At 42.9% G+C, this 17,182-nt stretch overlaps 1 protein-coding gene across 13 annotated transcripts in view; it reads left to right on the plus strand.

Annotated features, from left to right (window-relative positions):
* The window catches only part of SGCD (sarcoglycan delta), a 393,778-nt gene that overhangs the window by 339,830 nt on the left and 36,766 nt on the right, over window positions 1-17,182 (plus strand). For all 13 annotated transcript variants that reach the window (XM_068205996.1, XM_068205995.1, XM_068205999.1 and 10 more), the window contains 2 exons: window positions 5,476-5,563; window positions 7,778-7,897. In XM_068205996.1, coding sequence (XP_068062097.1) covers window positions 5,476-5,563; window positions 7,778-7,897 — 208 coding nt within the window. The remainder of the gene's footprint in view (window positions 1-5,475; window positions 5,564-7,777; window positions 7,898-17,182) is intronic.

Below are 17,182 nucleotides of genomic sequence, written 5' to 3' on the forward strand. Positions count from 1 at the left end.
CACTAAGCTCATGATGCTTCATTTATGCTTTTGAGTGCCCAGTGCAGGTCAGGGCTGTGTCAGCTCTGTCACTGAGCCAGCTTACATGACCTGGGCACTTCCACTTGGATAAAGTTTGCTTCCTGGAAGAAGAAGATGCAAACTACATTTTGTTACATCTCCACTGAACCTACTGCAAACACCATCTTCAGACACACATCTAGCACATACTGGGACATTTTAAAGCGTTTGTTTTAATCTGTTACCAATTCTGTTCACAGTTTGCTTTCATTCTGCTGTGAAAAGCTTACACTGTCAAATCAGAAGGTTTACTAAGAAAGGGATTTAGTAACATGAACATTATGTTCAGCTGTTTGAAGGACAAAATCAAGATGAAAAGAGACTCAGTGATTAAACAACAAAAAGTATGTTTAAATCATATTAAGGGCTATTTTCAATCTATCACCTAAGGATTTAGCTACGTGCCTTAAATTTTTGTGCCAGGAAGCTTCTGGGGAAAATCCTATTGTTGCAGTGGGGATCCAGACCAGAAAAAGGAGGAAGAGCTTTTGACATAGAAACAGTAATGAGTTAAGCATGAAGACTTGGTTTTCTGCCTATGTAGATGAAGGCCAGGCTGCTGTTCCAAGCAGGATCTTGGGGATGGGACTCATTAAATACTCCCCAGGTTTTTTTCTTCACAGCCAAAGGTAGATGCTGTCCAGTGCTTCCAGTTTGCTCTTCAGGAGGTGCATGGTGTCTGTACAATGTTCTTTGAGCTCTGCTGAGGCTCATGATGGTGCCAGTTGCCTGATCCCTGCAGCACCTCTCATCAGTTCTGGAGGGGTTTTGCTAATCTTCTCCTAACTCCCTATTCTAGGGGGGCAGCTCTGAACTTTTCCAGACACTCTCAAAGGAGTTTCTGTTCCTAAGACAGGAGTGGGGGAAGGACGTGCACGCTTGGGGACAGGTCCTGGGGATTTTTGACTGTGCTCACAGCATGTTCTGGAGACCTTTGTGGTTCGGGAACTCCGAACCTCAGTGAGGTGTTCCTGGTGCTTCCCTTTGAAAGAGGAGCAAGTGGCATGGGAACGTGCAGAACTGGGTCAGGAAGACTCATTTAAGCATGTCTGTGTCAACTGACCAAAAGTGACAGAGTAAGGGTCACTAGGTCAGCTTTCCTGGCGGGTCAGGGGACATGCCTGACACCTGCACTAGTGAGCTGCACACCGTGTAGTGTCCTCAACAGTGCTCTGGGCCTGGCCACACAAATTGAAACTGCAGAGGTGGGATGCCTTTGTGCTTTTCATTAGAGCTTTGCCATTCCTAATGAAGACCATTTCAGGTGCCCTAAAATTATTGCTTTGTCTCTCAGTCATTGGGCGATGACTTCTTGCTGCATCAAACCAGAAAAAACCGAGGTGCAGCTCTGAGTTGTCCCTACCAGTGGAAAATGCAGGGCAGGAAAGTGTCACTGCTGTTATTGCTGTTATCACATTTAGCTGCTGGTTGGATTTGAAGAAAGGAATATATTTTTATTACCCACACAAAACTTCCCCTTGTACAGCACCCAGGGGTGCAGGCAGGTGAGTGCTGCTTGTGGCTGTAGGCCAGAAGCAGGAGAGCTTTTGCTGGCTGCTTGCCTTACAGAAAACAAGCTTTTGAACTCTGACAGTCCAGCTGAGCATAGAGCAGTGTTTGCTTCCTGTAATGTCAGTGAGAGGTGGGGTTGAGCAGGAAAATGGTACTCTGAGTGACTTCTCCATAGACTGCTCCTTGCCAGCCTAGATTATGCTTTAAGATTTTATTTTTGCCATTACTTTGTCAAGCCTGCAGGAAATTCACTGTTTCCATTATTACCACAAGCTTCACTTGGCACTTACTGTGTGAAGTCTGAATCCATAGGATCAGATCAAAGCTATTCCTTTTGACCGTCCAAACTACAAACACGCTGACTGTGAGGCATTATTTTTAAATTGCCTGTAAAAATTTAAAAGGATTTCCAAATATTTTTAATAATTCCCTGAAACAGTCTAAGGACATCTGTTAAAGTACTGAATTTCCCTGAAGACAGCACTAGTTGGGATTGCTTCAGCTGCAAATTAAGGTTGTCAGTCAAAGGGCTTTTTCTGTTTCTGTCTCTGATCTGGGAGTTTTTAGCATCTCTTCCAAAGTGAGCCAAAGAAAGACAGCTAGTGAGCTGTTCTGGCTTGTTTTGCCATGTGTTTAACCTAGCAAACAGTAAAGTTGATACCTTTTGTGAAGTTTTCTATATTTTACTGGATACCTCTGCTTGGTGAGGAACCAAGCTGTGCAGTTTTGACATATTTTTGCACTTTTCATATTCTTTCTTCTGCAGCATGTGTGCAATGTTTTAATATATTGAGTAGCTGTGGCAAATGCTATTGTGTGTCTGCAAACATTTGAATTATTTTAAGGCGCTGGCTCTGCTAATGAGGAGCTGGAGTAAGAGGTAGAATGATGTATTTACTCTCCAGCATTTCCTGCAGAGATGAATAGAAGGTTCATGGTGAGCTGAAAGGACATGACCAGCCCAAAGAGTCTTTAAAAGATGTGCTTGTTTATTGCATGCTGGTATTCCAACTCCAGCTCCATCAAGTGCTATGACAGTTTATGAAAATATTGCTTCTCTACATAACTCTTTTATTGTGGTGCTGATGCCATACTGATCTAGATTTCCACCTGCTCATATGCATCAGAATACTTAAATTTTGTGTCATGGTAACATGAAAGTGTAAAAGAAGGGGAAGGCTTTGTCTTTTCAGTTGTAAATCCTAACTGGCTTTTAAAGCTTTCATTATTTTGTTCTGTGTGATTGAAAGAAGCTGGCATCATCACCAAGCTTGCAACAGAGGAAACATTTTTTTTTAATGTTCAGTGTTTAAAAGATGTCAGTGTTATTTCCTTTGTAAACAGAAGATGATAGATGGAAAATCTGCTGAATTTTCAGCAAAAGGGAGTAATTTCTTCAGTTCTTTCTCATTCCTTAATGGAAAAAGTATTATGGAAATGAGAGCAGGCATTGCATTAAGTGCTTCCAATGTTCTTTCCCTGCAGACCAATAAAAACATAACTCCTCCATTAGGGAAATTTAGTTTTTTGAAGGCTGCATGAATTTGAGTTCTGAATGAGTGAATGAGGTGACTATGCTGGGGTAAACATTTCCAGGACTGATCATGTATTTTAAGCCTTTTCTAGATGGATACAAGCTCTTTCCTTGTCTTGTAGGTCTTCTTCAGAGCAGCTCTTTCTGTGACTTTTTACACCGGCTTATCTTGTAGTTCCTCTGTAGTGCAATCTCATATTACAAAGAGCAGCAACAGAGTTTTCAAAGTCATGGGAATTGAACTATTTTTCTTGCCTGAATGTGAACTAGAGTTCCTGGCTTTTTCAAAACACTCCAACTGCTTGAAAACTCCATAAGAAAAATTCAAACAGTAAAAGTCAAAAAAAAAAAAAAAAAAAAAAAGACTTTTCTGTGCTTCCTATGGCACATTTATAGTATTTACAGCCTCAGCCTTAACTATACATTATGCACATTGTAGCTGTCTACCCTTAAAAATACCCTTTATGTGTAAGTGGGAGATGGATATGGAGAAGTAAACTGCTGTTCCTGGGTGTGTTCAAATCAGGTCCCTGAGCAGGGGGGGATCCAAGTGAATCCATCTTTTCTTTCTCAGCTGTTAACCATAGAATAGTAATAAATAATCAGCATTAATTTCTAGAAGTTCTAGAAGATAACAAAAATTAGAGAAGAGGAGAATCATTACAAGTCATTACCACTGATCCTTACTTATAAATTATTAATCATAATTCAGCTTTATATACAGTAATACTTAAGGTGTCAGACACATTGCAGAAGTATAGAAGGATGGTTTGTCTTCATTTAGTGTAGGAGGGGACAGAGGCACCAAGAGCTTCTGAAACTTGTCCAAAATGTGGAAATGATTAAGTGGAATTATTTTTATTATTTTTTTATTTAGTTGTAAATAGTCTAGATGTAGCCAGAATGTTCCAGCTATAATTGATTAAATAAACCCCATTTTCCTCTTTATTGCTGAAGGCTGATCCCATGGGAACATGCTGCAAAAACAGTGAAGACAAAAAATGTAATTACTGTAAATATTTGGTCACATGTGAGGCTGGTTTTATTTTAGTTTTTTGAGGTTTATTTTGTGAAAACGCTGCTGGTAATTGTTTATCCATCACTAGAGTGTTCCCTGAAGGCCCAGTCCACCACAGGATGCCCAGGAACAATTTCTGTGTTCCTGTTATATTTTATATGCAGACAACTTAGTCCTTCTGCCATGATCCAGAAAAAAATGGCATCTATGAAAATATTGGGTTCATTACAAATTCAGGAGGCAAGGAGAACATGCCTGACCCACACGATTCTCTGTCCCCACCCTGATTATCCATTCCTAATGGAAAAATTTTGGAATGCTGGAAAAAGACATTGGACATAAAACTTCTCAACTTCTTGCTGATTTTCTTGCTGCTTTATCTCCTCTGCCTATCCTGTGTCTCTGTCAGTTGACGAATTTGATCAGCTGCTTGCTTTAGGCATTACGAAGAGATGCTGGCGGTGAATCTCCACCTCTCACATTGGATTTTTGGCTGATTTAATTTGGGGTCACCCCGTGCTGGTGCTGTGGGTAGCTAATAGCCCCTGAGAAACCAGCTGTGCAGGCTGGGGCTGCCTGTGGAAAACACGAGTTCCCCGGTGCCTCGGCCGTGTTTGCACACAGGAGAAGGCAGATGGTTGGAGCTGTGGGTTTCCTTTGGCTTCACTCTGCAGGAGAAATACCTGAGATGGATGTTGCCAGGTCGCTGTGTGGCTCCTGTGTGCTGCCAGCTGCTCTGGCTCTTCTCTCAGAGGTGTGTTTAAAGCATAAAAATGAGAAATTGGTAGAACTCTCTGTGGTCAAGTAGGAAGTGGGGAAGAGTTCATGTCTTGTGTTCTGCAGACCCGGTGGGATGGGTCTGGTCACAAGCTGGCGTCCCAGCCCACGGTGTGGTGGGGAAGTGTGCCAGATGGCTCACAAGTGCTTTGTGATCTAAGGCACTCGCCACATGTTAATCACATTTTCTCCTCCCCAGCCCTGGGCCATGGCTTGCTCATGTGGTAGGCACACACTGTCACCCACTGGAGTCATCAGAAGCTGTAATTTTTCAGATTTGCCTCTGAAATGCAGTGCTGCAGTCAACCACCCTCCCAAAACACCTTTGGGAAGCTTAGGTCAGGTCCCATATCACCTGCACATTTTAAAATAACAGGTTGGTTGTCAGAGGCAATCATCCCTAAAGCAAGGCACTGCCTGGCCCTGACAGAGCTGTGGTGTCCACCCTGGACAGGAGGATTTACTGCAGGGTAGGTGCACCCCAGCCATGCCCCCAGCCTCGGGGTCAGCTCCAGATGTGTCACCCCAGCAGCCATCCCCATCTCACACCCTTGGTCTCGTGGTCTCGTTCCAGGGCAACCCACTGTACTTCCAGTCCGCCAGGAACGTGACCGTAAACATCCTCAACGAGAAGACAAAAGTCCTCACTCGCCTTGTAACAGGTAAGGAGGGGGAAAGGCTGCTTGCAGGGATTAAGGAGGGATGAAAGTGGGTGGTTTGGGATGCTGTGCTGGCTTCAGACAGCGCACGGCGGGGAGCCTGGGTATCTTGTGGAGTAGAAATGAAAACTTCACTCCACTTTGTAGAAACAAAGCCAGAGACAGGAAAGCCGTGCTGGAGAGGCAACTGGCTGGGGCTGTCTGATAACGAAGCAGACCATCATTTTCATCTGAAAGCCAGTCCAGAGTTAGAAATGTTTGTTCTATGACATCAGGGTCAGGAAGAACATACGCCAGGCTGACATTTCTGTTGTAACAAGCACAGGTTTTTCCTAAGACATTTATAACTTGCCTGAAATCTTGAGAACTCGAGCCCGACTGTGGCAACTGTTTGCAATTTAAAGTCCTTCTGCTGATGAAGAACTCCCTTTGCACCCAAACAAGAGTGTGTTGGGTGGGGAAATGGGTGTTTTGTAAATCCCCAGTGCACAGCAACCTTTGAATGAATGCATGAGTAATTTGGGTTGAAAGACTCTAATGCGTTATATAAGGAATATGGCACTGTATATATGGCATATCATCTATATTTGATATGGGACAGAGATATATTTCCTGAGATTTATGCATGGACTGTGAGAAGTATTGGTGTGTGGCAAGGGCATTAATCCATAAACATGTTTTTAAGTTGAGACTGGGTTGCTTGGTTTGCTTATATAACATCTTGGCCTTTAGTCACAATATTAAATAATTAAATATGCAGCTTCAGTGAGCAATTATTTAGGCAGCATGTGTGAAACTTGCCTGGAGGAAGGAAATAAATTCGACCCCAGGCTCCCTGATTCTCACATTCAGATTGAAGGTCTTCAGTTTGTTGGTTCTCCATGTATTTTCACGAGGGTGTTTGGTTCACTTAAGCAGCTCTGTGTCACGAGAGTTTGGCATTCAGTGATACCTCCCAGTGTGATGCTCTGGTTATTGAGCTTTTTATGCATTCTGCACCAGCTTTGGTTTCACAGTGGAGCAAAGATGTGGTCCCATGTAGTGCGTGCTGCAAGGATGAGTGGGGAGGTGGTTAATAAGCAAGGCACAAATCAGATTTAAAGTACTGCGAGAGTTTTTAAGTATTTCCAGGGATCTCGGCATGGCCTCACTTGTCTGAAGTGCAAACCACATGCATGATTCTGTGTGTCCAGGTGCCACCACAGGTGACCTGTGCAGGGAAATGCTGAGTAGGGATGGAGTTTTTAAGAAAATACTGGCTTTCAAGTGTTATTCTCTTGTCTTTTGAGAAATGAGACTGATCTTGAAGATGGCTGGAATTAATGCAAAGTCCAAGCACCTGCCTCGTGCAGGATGATATTCCAGGAGGGCTGTGGCTTAGATAGAGTTGGCAGGGCTGTTCAGTGGTGAATTGTCCAAAGTCTGGCTCAGGTCAGTAACCCAAGGCAGCCTCTTTATAACTCTTGGCAGCCTTTGAGCCACAAACCTGCTCAGAATTGCTGTTCATGTGGCTGATGTTTATCAGACCCCACAAGAAAACACATTGCCAGAGGCTTTCCAGCACTGTAGGGCACAGCAGCCTGCAGGAAAAGCAGCAGAATTGAAATAAGATCTTTAAAGGAAAGTTTTACTTGTCTAAAAACTTTCTGCACTGTGAGAGCATGCCATTTTTCTTGGCCTACACATGATTGAAGGGATCTAAAACAAAACATTTGCTCCTGTGCTGGTGTTTGTCTTCTTTTTTTTTTTTTTTTTTAATTGGGCTGTGCATGACACTGATAGAATTTTAATCCAGATACGTTTAAAAGCTAGAAAACCAGGAATCTTTTGCACAGTAGCATCGGTCCAAGCAAAATGGGCCCAGGAGCTCTTGATGCCTCTTACACCTGCACCAATACTCTCAAAGCATGGCTGGGTATGTTCACTGCTGTTTCACATGTGGGTCTGTCATTTTGTAAAAATATCCCAGCTGTCCCAAGATCAGTGGTGATTTTATGGCACACTTAAGCAGTAACAAAAGCATAAGTAAAAATAGTTGAGCAGTTGTTACTTGGGTAGAAAACTGCCCTTTCCTAATAAAATTTAAAAAGCCTCCCTGTTTGGTGTCTCTGATGTAATTTGTTGAGCTATTATTGCCCAGCAAATGGGTTTATTGAATGTATGAAGCTACTGTGATTTTCTTATACTTCTCCCTGAAGTAAAGCTTCTTCTCCCTAGGTCCCCAAGCAGTGGAAGCACACAGCCAAAAATTTGAGGTGAAAACCCTCTCTGGAAAATTGCTGTTTTCTGCAGATGACAACGAAGTGGTGGTTGGAGCAGAGAGATTGAGAGTTCTAGGTAAGAGATTGTTCTTTAAGCCACAGTTTTAATATGCACCTCTTCAAATCTGAGTATAGTTTTGCCTGACTTTCCTTCCTACTTGCTGAAAGCTTCTTTTGGAGAGAAAACCTTTATGACTTTGAATCTTTTCCAAGCAGATAAAGGCCAGGAGTTTCTATGTGAGGGCTTTCTTAACTTGCACAATTTGTTCTTTCCCCTCCAGAAGAAAACTCCCCTGGAAATGATTTGTCTGGCTGAGTGAAGTAGCTTTAAAACCAGTTTTGGAAGTGAACAACTTTTATCTCCTGGATCTGGGGTGGAGGACAGTGAGGGGCTGCCCCAGAGATGTGCCCATGTCTGCAGTCACTGTGCAAAGGGAAACGCCAGGGTTCATGTTTTTGGTGCCAGCACTGTCACCAGCTCCTCCTTCCTTCTGAAACAAACACCAGGGGGATCTGCCTCCCCAGCTGTGCTGTCTGCCAGGCTTTACATTGGTATTTCCTAATTAGAACTGGGGATACACTCTGGGTTTGGGGTGTAGGGGTTCTTTCTTATTTCTTTGGATTTTTTTTTTTTTTGTCATTAATTGGAGAAACAAAACAGTTGTGGCAATTGGAAATTTTGAAACTTATTTGGTAGTTATATAAAATTAACTGTCTGGAATTTGAATTTTTGTGCTCCCCAGTTCAATCCAAGCTCTTTGGTTAGTCTGGGATTTGGTCAGGAATGTTTTCACACAGGACCAGAGTGGGTAGCTCAGTGTTGTTCACAGTCACACAGCAGTGCTGCTGGTGTCTGTGGAGGCACCAATATCTGTTTTATAGTGACTTGTTTTGGATGCATCTTTCCATTCCAAACTGTACCTTGCTTCTCTTGTAAAAACAGATCCATAAGGAGCTTGGAATTATATATAGCTATAGATGGTATTTTATTATTATTACTATTGCTACTATAATTTCTACCTATTTAATTCTATATTAGGTATAATATAAATGGGACTTGGTATCCAGCCCTTAACATTTTTTGCTGCCTGATGTCCTGCTGTTCTGGATGGCTCCTGTTTGTGGACAGGGTGGGTGTAGCTCTCTGCAGATCACTCTTGCTACACACTGGACTAGTTCAGTCACCAGCTATAAAAAGTTAGCTGGGCTTCACAGGATAAGTGTTGAACTTCACAAAATTAAGAGTATCTTTGTTAGTTCAGAACTTTGAAAAGGCCCATTCAAAATTCTTGTGATGTTCCAGAGTCGGGGACATTTGTAACAGTCCATGTTCCCCAACAAAGCTCCCTTCACACTGCACCTTTCAGAGCTAATTCATGCAGGGTAGATGAAGTCTGGAAGCAGCAGTTTTTAAGTGTTTTCTTGGAGACCTTAAAATAAGAGAGATTTACTTTGTTGATTTAAAAAAGATACAGAACCTTCTCCTTACAAGCTGCAAGTACTCCTTTTCAGATTACATACTTAGAAAAAATTGCTTTTAAGTTCCTCTGTACTTTCAAGAAACCAGGAATTAAACTTGATAGCTATTTTGAGTTTCTGCCCTGTTTTAGTCTCCAGAATAAACAGCATCAAAAATCTGCTGATCACTGTAGTGCACTTTGATTTTTACCTGTAACTGAGTGTTTCTTGAGGTTGGTTTGACTTCTGCAGATGTATCAGAAAAGAAAAAAACAGAACGATACTGCTGGTGGTGTTACATAGCAAGTATTCCAATGACCTTGAGCTGAAATGCTTTCTGAGTTCATTCTTGGCTTTGTTTTTCTCCAGCTTTGCTTCCCCAATCTAATTTTATCTCCAAAAGTGTTTGCTGTGGCTGTTTGCCATGCTGGGAAGTGTTACACCATATGTTCGTGTTTCTTGCAGTGTTTTTGTCTGCTCTGAAGGCCAGTCCGAGTTGCAGCACACAGACAAATTCCTTTGATCATTCTTCTGGTGTTTGGGCTCTCAGGTGCTGCTGGAATGTGTCTGCTGACACCCATCTAGGCCATGTAAATAACTTCAACTTGTTCTTGTTATTACTGAACACACACTTCTTGTAGAGGCAAGTGTGTGTCAACAGCCTGGCATGAAAGTCATCCCACAGAGGTCAGAGCAGCAGCTTTGAATATTGCCAGAGACAATAACTCTTTTCTTTGTAGGGACTCCAAAGTTTTTTTCTGGAAGTTTGTGCTACAAACCAATGCTGAATCCTTGTCCTGAGAAAAGAGGTGCTCTCCTGTTTTGAAATGAACCCTGCTCTGGGTATCTAGAGGATTTTTCAGCATTAGCAAGGGATAAAAAAGGGGAAGAATACACAGAATTATAGATTAAAAACAAATGCAAGTAGGACATACGATGCATTTGATGGTGCTTCAAAAAGCTGTGCAGCACGGGCAGTGCAGATTACCATATGAAAGTGCTTTTTATTTGATTTGTATTTTGGGGAGTTATTTCTGATTTATGAGCATTAAAGGACACAGAACGACAGAGCTGGCCACCTCTGCTTTTCATGTATGATGTAATTTAGAGTACTTCAGTGATTTTATTTGATATAGTGAATCCAGTCCAACCTGTCATCATAGGAGAGACTGGAAGATGACAGGAACTTCTGTCTGAGGGGAAGGGCAGATCTGAGCCCTCTGGCCATGGTGAGCCCTGGAAACACTGACACAACCTTGTGCAGACACAAAAAATCCCCTCTGCCTTGCTCAAGTTGGGAGCTCAGCACTGCCTGGGTCCAGAAAACCCTGAGGGAGCTTGTGTTTGCCTCCAAGAAGCCCTATAAAAACTGAGCCTTGCAACGACTCCACTCTGCCCTTTTGCTTCCAAGCTCTTCTGCCAGTGCTCGTGTGCGGATGGGATGGGATGGGATGGGGTGGGATGGGATGGGATGGGAGCACATTCTCACTCTTAGCATCCCTTTCCTCCCCAAATGCAATTGGAGCACCCCATGGTCTTTTGAAAGATCCCATAGCAAACCTCAGAGCTGCTCTCCTTCCTCACAACCTCAGCTCTGCCTTTGCAAGGCTTGGATTTCTGACGGCCAAATCTGCCCCTTCTCTGCCCATGGTGCCCTTGGGGGGTGTGTGGGGTGATGTGCAGCCCTTCCCTGCCAGCCCTTGCCCTGGCCAGCAGAGCTTTGGGCAAACCCCAGGGACACAGAGCTCACGCCTGGCTGGATGGCCCCGTGGGCTCCTAAACACAGACCCTTGTAGGGGAGATAAATGAGCTGCTCCTAATTGAATTTGTATTTGCTGCCTCGTCCTTACTCCCTCCCTGCCTCCCTCCAGAAATGAAACATGTCCAGACCATCTGAAAAAAGGGGCGTAAGAAACACTCTTTAGTTAAAAGAGTATTAAAAATAACTTTGATATATATTAATTACAATTTCAGTTAATAGCTTATTGAACGTTGTAGCATTTATAAATAAAAGACAATCATAAAGCATTATTCTGACTGTTAATTAGCTCTATTTATTCTCCAGATTAGTTTTTAAATATGCCCTCTAGATGCCACTTGATACTAATTAACAGAGTTACATTATTATCTCTATAGAAAGGCATTTTTAATTAAATCTAAAGCAATTTAAATTAGCCTGAGTTTTTACAGAAATTAAACTCTGGTCAGATGCTTAATTTAGCCTTATAAGACAACATCTGATGACATGCCAGTGTCAGTTCTCCCAATGGCCTTGACATCTTTTTTATTTGAGATTATTTTTTGAAGTTTGTTTTCAGGGAAACTTGCCACTGTACTCTGGTGTTTAATATTTATGATGGATTTAACCAATTCTTTTTGAAGGCTAAATGTTGATGGGAATGCACATGCATTGCAGTGAGCTGAGATAATACCACAAAAGCCACACTTCTGCAGCTTACAGGAGTCTGGCAGTCCCTGGGTTTGAGTGTGGAGGGAGGTTTGTGTGGGAGGTGGGATTGCATGGGCTGGATGTTGTCCCCTTACAAATCTACCAAGTTTTTTAACCACTGTTAAAATTACTGTTTTGCTTTCCAACAAGGATGGGATTAATCACAACCCCACAGGGTCCGTTCTCTACAACAGAACAATACAGGGATTGCTCCCAGTCCCCAGAAAATGTCTCTCAGACATTTGGATTAGCGTGGCAGGAGCTTTTCTTCTAATGGAGCCTAATAAAGATTTGGCTAAAGCCTTCTCCTATGGCAAACCCTAACTAAAGTAGCTGTATTTAGAGTGGGGTAGGATGCCTTTCATCTCCCAGAATAAAGACTGCAGGAGCAGTGTGACCCAGCCCTGCACCATGGCTGATTTAAAAGTACCTTTGATCTCACCAATCTTTCCCTGCTCTCCTGTCAAATAATTAGCCTATAGCTCCATTTCTACCTTGTAGCTTCTTTTCCACTGTAGCCAACACCCTTTGGGCAGTAAACCATGTGGAGCATGCCAATGCTGACCACAGGTTAGACTTTTAGGACTGTAGTTTGGGAACATTTTTTTTGTTCAAGTTTCTCTCCAGCTCCCTGGGACTGCACCTGGAAAGAGGAATCAGCTGTTGAAAGGTTATTGTAAATTTATGAATATTTAGAGTAATTAAATCCAAGGCACATTTCCAGCATTTTATTTATGAGCTGTTTATTAAAGAGTTTAGAGGATTTAGTGGAGGAACACGAACAATAAAAGCAGTGTAGTCCAGGAGTGCATGGCTATTTACAAGAGCATGCAGTGACAGGAGGAAGAGGAATGGCTCTCAACTGGAAGAGGTTAGATTTAGATTGGATATCATTAAAAAAAATGGATACTGTGAGGGTGGTGAGGCATGAGAATGGGTTGGCCAGAGAAGCTGTGGACGCCCCACTCAGGTTGGATGGAGCTCAGAGCAACCTGGTCTAGTGGAAGATGTCCCTGCCTGTGGCAAGGGAGTTGAAACAAAATGGCCTTTAATGTCCGTTCCAAGGCAAATCATGCTGTCATTCTGTGACTGCAGAGAGCTCTTTTAAATGACAGTGTTGGGGCTGTTGTTGGGGACCTGCTCTGCATTTCTAGAACTCAAGGTGCTGTGGCTCGTTACTCGTGGAAGGGTTAAAAAAAGCCTTTGCAGTAATATCCTTCACTTTGGACAAGAGGAGAACGGGATTTAATGTGGATGTTACTGAAGTAGCGCATCTGTGTAAGCTGCCCCAGCTGCCTTAAGCTTCACATCTACAAACATTTTCAGGATTCCATGTATTAGCTTGATCTGGGAGCCACCCTGCAGAGCTGTGGCTGCAGTGCCAGCCTGGTTAGAGGCCTCTGCTCACATTTCCTCCATATTAAACTTTTAGGGACTTCTTGGCATGTCCTTTTCAGCTTTTGCTCGCTGCAGTAGTTACAGCAGTATAACTTTAATGACTGCAAGAGTAGTTATATTTCATTAAATAATCCACAGAGGTATTTGTCTGGTATCAGTCATTTCAGAGGGTGGGGTAAGCTAGAAATTTAACAGTTTCCAGGAATTACCACTCATTTTTACAGCATGTACCCTTCTTCAGCAGCGATTATTTATGGATCAGAGCATGCATGGTTGCCCTTTACAGCAGCCATTATGATTTCCAAATGGCATTTTGCTGATGTGTTTGTGGCAGAGGGAACAACTCTGGTAGCCAAGTGTTGAAATCAGGCCTGACCCAGAGAAGAAATGGAGCTTTCTGGTCTCACCACTGAGTCTGCTGCAGCTTTATGCCTGAGGGTAAACGCCAAGTTTCAATCTTTGTGGTGTGGATTTTGGGCATTGCCCTGAAAAACATGTTCTTGCTACAGGTCTGTAAGTAGCTTTCTAAAAGGAGCCATGGTGCTGCAATACTCATGTCTTATGAAATGGAGACATTTTCCTGCTCTAATCCTTTTCCTTTACAAAGGCAGTGGAGGGGAAGGTGCCTTTAACCCAAAGGACAGGGAACTTCTCTGGGGTACCTCGCTGGGATGCCTTGCTGTGCCTCCAGCTGCACCATCAGCCTGGGGCCACAGCCCTTTCCCAGTTCACCCAGTTGCAAATGAGCTCCAGCTTGCTTTGGCTGCTTCTGGGCTCCTTCTGTGCTCTCAGCCAGAGAAAGGAACGAGCCACAGCCAGCTGGGACAGGCATGAGACCTTTTGCTGGAGATGTATGAACTTCTCTAGGAAGCAGCTGCAATATCAGAACTCCCTGCCCACAGGTAATTAGGCAGCAACACTAATGCAGTCCTGGAGCAATTGCCAGGCTGTCGTGTAGTGGTTGGTCCTGCAGGAAAGGGATGGGGAATAAAACGAGGAGAGCAGGGAAATGTGCTGACAAATGAAGATAGCAGGGTTTAGCACTGGCACTAGCCAGGCTGGAAACTGCCTCCACTCTCTTTAGCTCTCAGTTGTGGCAGTGCAGTTCTGTCAGATTTCCTTGAGCTCGTTGCAGAGCTGTGATTATGGGAAAAAATTATGTTTAGCAAAATTAAGGAGTAGTGGAGGGCAAAAACATATGTTTACTCTCAGTGGTTAAAGCCACAAGAAAATTCTTTTTTTTTTCCTCTCAGTTAGGAATCATGCTGTTGCTGTAGCCGTGTAGAAGCAGGGGTCACAAAGTGATTTAACTTGTAATCAGCAGTGACAGAGAATTTAAAAGCTGTATAGAAAAGAAATCTGATTTATTTGAATTGGGTGGGTTTAGGGTTTTTTTGTTTTTTGTTTTTTTTTTCCCAGAGGTTGATATGCAATTGTTGGATGTTTTCTTTCAAATAAAGTAATTCTCCCATTCTGCAAGGGAAGAAATTAAAATTACCAATTCTTGAATGAATACTTCTGATAGCTCCCAGGCTTTAAGGGCAATAGGTGTGATGCTGTTTTCCATTCTTTTTAATGGCAAATCCAACTTACATTGCTCTCCTTTTTCAAAATTCACTCACCCAGATTGCAAACTTGTCTTTTTATTAGCAAGAACAGGCTGTGTTGGCAGAGAGAGATACCGAGGAGTTTTCTTTGTGTTTGCTTTTACTTAAAGTACATTCTAGGCTGAAAGGATAGCATTTATGTAAAGTGTATAGGCTTGGAGTCCAGGCTGAAATGTGTGTTCAGATTGTGTTCCCTTAATCCTGTTTAAGGAAAGAGAGAATCATCCACCATCAGATTAATATTGATTAAATGTCAAAAGGATTATGAAAGAATCATACTGTACACTTACCAAACACTGAAATCAAGTTTAAAAGTGTGGCAGATTTATATTTTATTTCCTAAGTGTCCTCCCCAGCTGATCTGTTTGAAGCTCACATAATATTCTCCATGATAAGTTTCCACTGCGTATTCCCACTTCAGGTGCTCCCCTGAGTTCCTTTGCAACTTTGCACAAGAATGCTGAGAAGAGCTTCAAAGGAATTCAGTGATGACATTGCTATTGTTGAGCTGCAGGAAAAGTGTTGAAGGACCCCAAAACTAGTCAAGAAGAAAATATCTAGAGGTCAGCATAAGTTGCAGCAGCCTTTCTTCCTATGTCTGTTCTCAGTTAGGGTGCGAGCCCGTCTGTTCTGTTCTGTTCTTCCCTTTATATCCTCAGATCAAGGAGCTGTGGCAGGGAGGCTGTTGGAGATGGTGTGAATACAGGCACATACATCACTAATGACCCACTTGCTCATCTCTGGGCTTGCAGCTCATCTCATTGTTTGCAAGTTTTCCAGCTTAAAACCCAGGCTTCATTGATTCCTTGGGACTCTGAGTCAGAGAATTTTTTCTTCTCCACCCAGCAGGGCTGGAGTCACAAGGAGCTCCTGTCTGGCCTAACTCAGCCACAGCCCAGTGCCTAAGGCTTGGCTCACTCCCTGTGTGCATACCGTGCCAAGACCAAGAGCTAAAAATAATCTGTAATAAGAAATAGAATCCATTTTTAAAAAAAATTATATTACTTTTTTATTATAAACACTTTGTTGATGCTGCACTTGATCTCATTATTGCCCTTATTATTCAGGAATTTTTGATTGCCCTTATAAGAACAGCTCCCAACACTTGTACAAAAAAGGAAGACAGACAGACCTTTGCAATGAGCTATTTTTATAGGATCCTGGAAGTAAATGTGAATGAAGCTTCATGGCTTTTGTTCAATGCACTGGCTTAACCTAACCAGGCTGTTATTGGACCCTGAAATAGAGCTCTTATTGATTTCAGATTTAATGGGATTCAAGGGGAGCAACAGCAATTACTATGCTCACCCATTTAAAAACATAAATTAAGGATGAATAAGGCTTTTAAAGCTTGGAATGAGAAGAAGCAGTCACAAATAATTTTTACCTGCATTGTATTGGATTTACTTCCTGGGCATCTGTTTGCACACACTTTCTGAGACTGTCACATATTATCCTGATGAGACCTGCAGAGGAGAGAACCTCCTCAGATAGGTGTTTTCATGAACAAATTGCTAAATGTGTCCTGATCAATAATAGAGGGAATAAAAGTAGTTTATGGAGACCAACAGCACACTATACTCTTGACTTCAGCTAGAAAAAATCACAGCAAATCCTTCTCCTTCCCCTCTCATTTGCACAGTCCTGCAGAGCACTAAAGAGAAGATACACTAAGGCAAACTTAATCACCAGGTTCATCACAGGCCTCTGAGACCCCACTTGCATTTGAAAGCAGTGATATACAACACTAAAGGTGTGCTGCAGGCCTGTAATTATCACTAAAAAAATACAGAGTGGGAAAGAAATGTGTTGTCTGAAAAGAAAAAGGAAAGTGGGGAGTAGCTGACCAGGTGCATGTGCACCTGAGTGGAAACCTGATGTCTCCCTGCATTCTGCTCAGCCCCAAGAGCTCCTCAGCTGATTGCCACCTACCCCTGACAGCAGGAGCATCAATTATTAGTCTAAAAAAACCTCTCATTGCACTGTATTTGGGCTCCTCTTCTCTCTCTTCCAGCAGAGAGCAGGGGAAGCCCAGAGGAGGCTTTGTGCAGAGGGAGTGGGATGTGATCAGTGTCTTGGCACAGTGGCTGGGGAGAGGGAGCAGGGATTGGCACCAGGGAAGGTGCCAGGACAGTGTCATGCAGCTCAGGCACTTCTGCAGCGTGCAGGGAAAGCAGGAGGCAGCTGGAAAAGCTGAACACAGATTCCTGTGTTCCTCTGGTTGGAGCTGTTGCAGCTTCCAGCTGAGATTTGCTTCTTTCCTGCGGCATTTGTGCTTCTCCATTTCCAAAGCCTAAAACTGGACTGGAAATGTTCTTTTGCCATGAGACTCTCGGTTTCTGTTCTTGAATGAAGTGAACACATAGCGGGGTCTTTGACACCCCACACCTTAAGCACTGCAAGGGAGGAAAAAAGCCAAAAAACCTAAAATACTCTCTGAGTGAATCTT

The sequence above is a fragment of the Anomalospiza imberbis genome, chromosome 15 (genome assembly GCF_031753505.1).
Source record: "Anomalospiza imberbis isolate Cuckoo-Finch-1a 21T00152 chromosome 15, ASM3175350v1, whole genome shotgun sequence".
NCBI lineage: Eukaryota > Metazoa > Chordata > Aves > Passeriformes > Viduidae > Anomalospiza > Anomalospiza imberbis.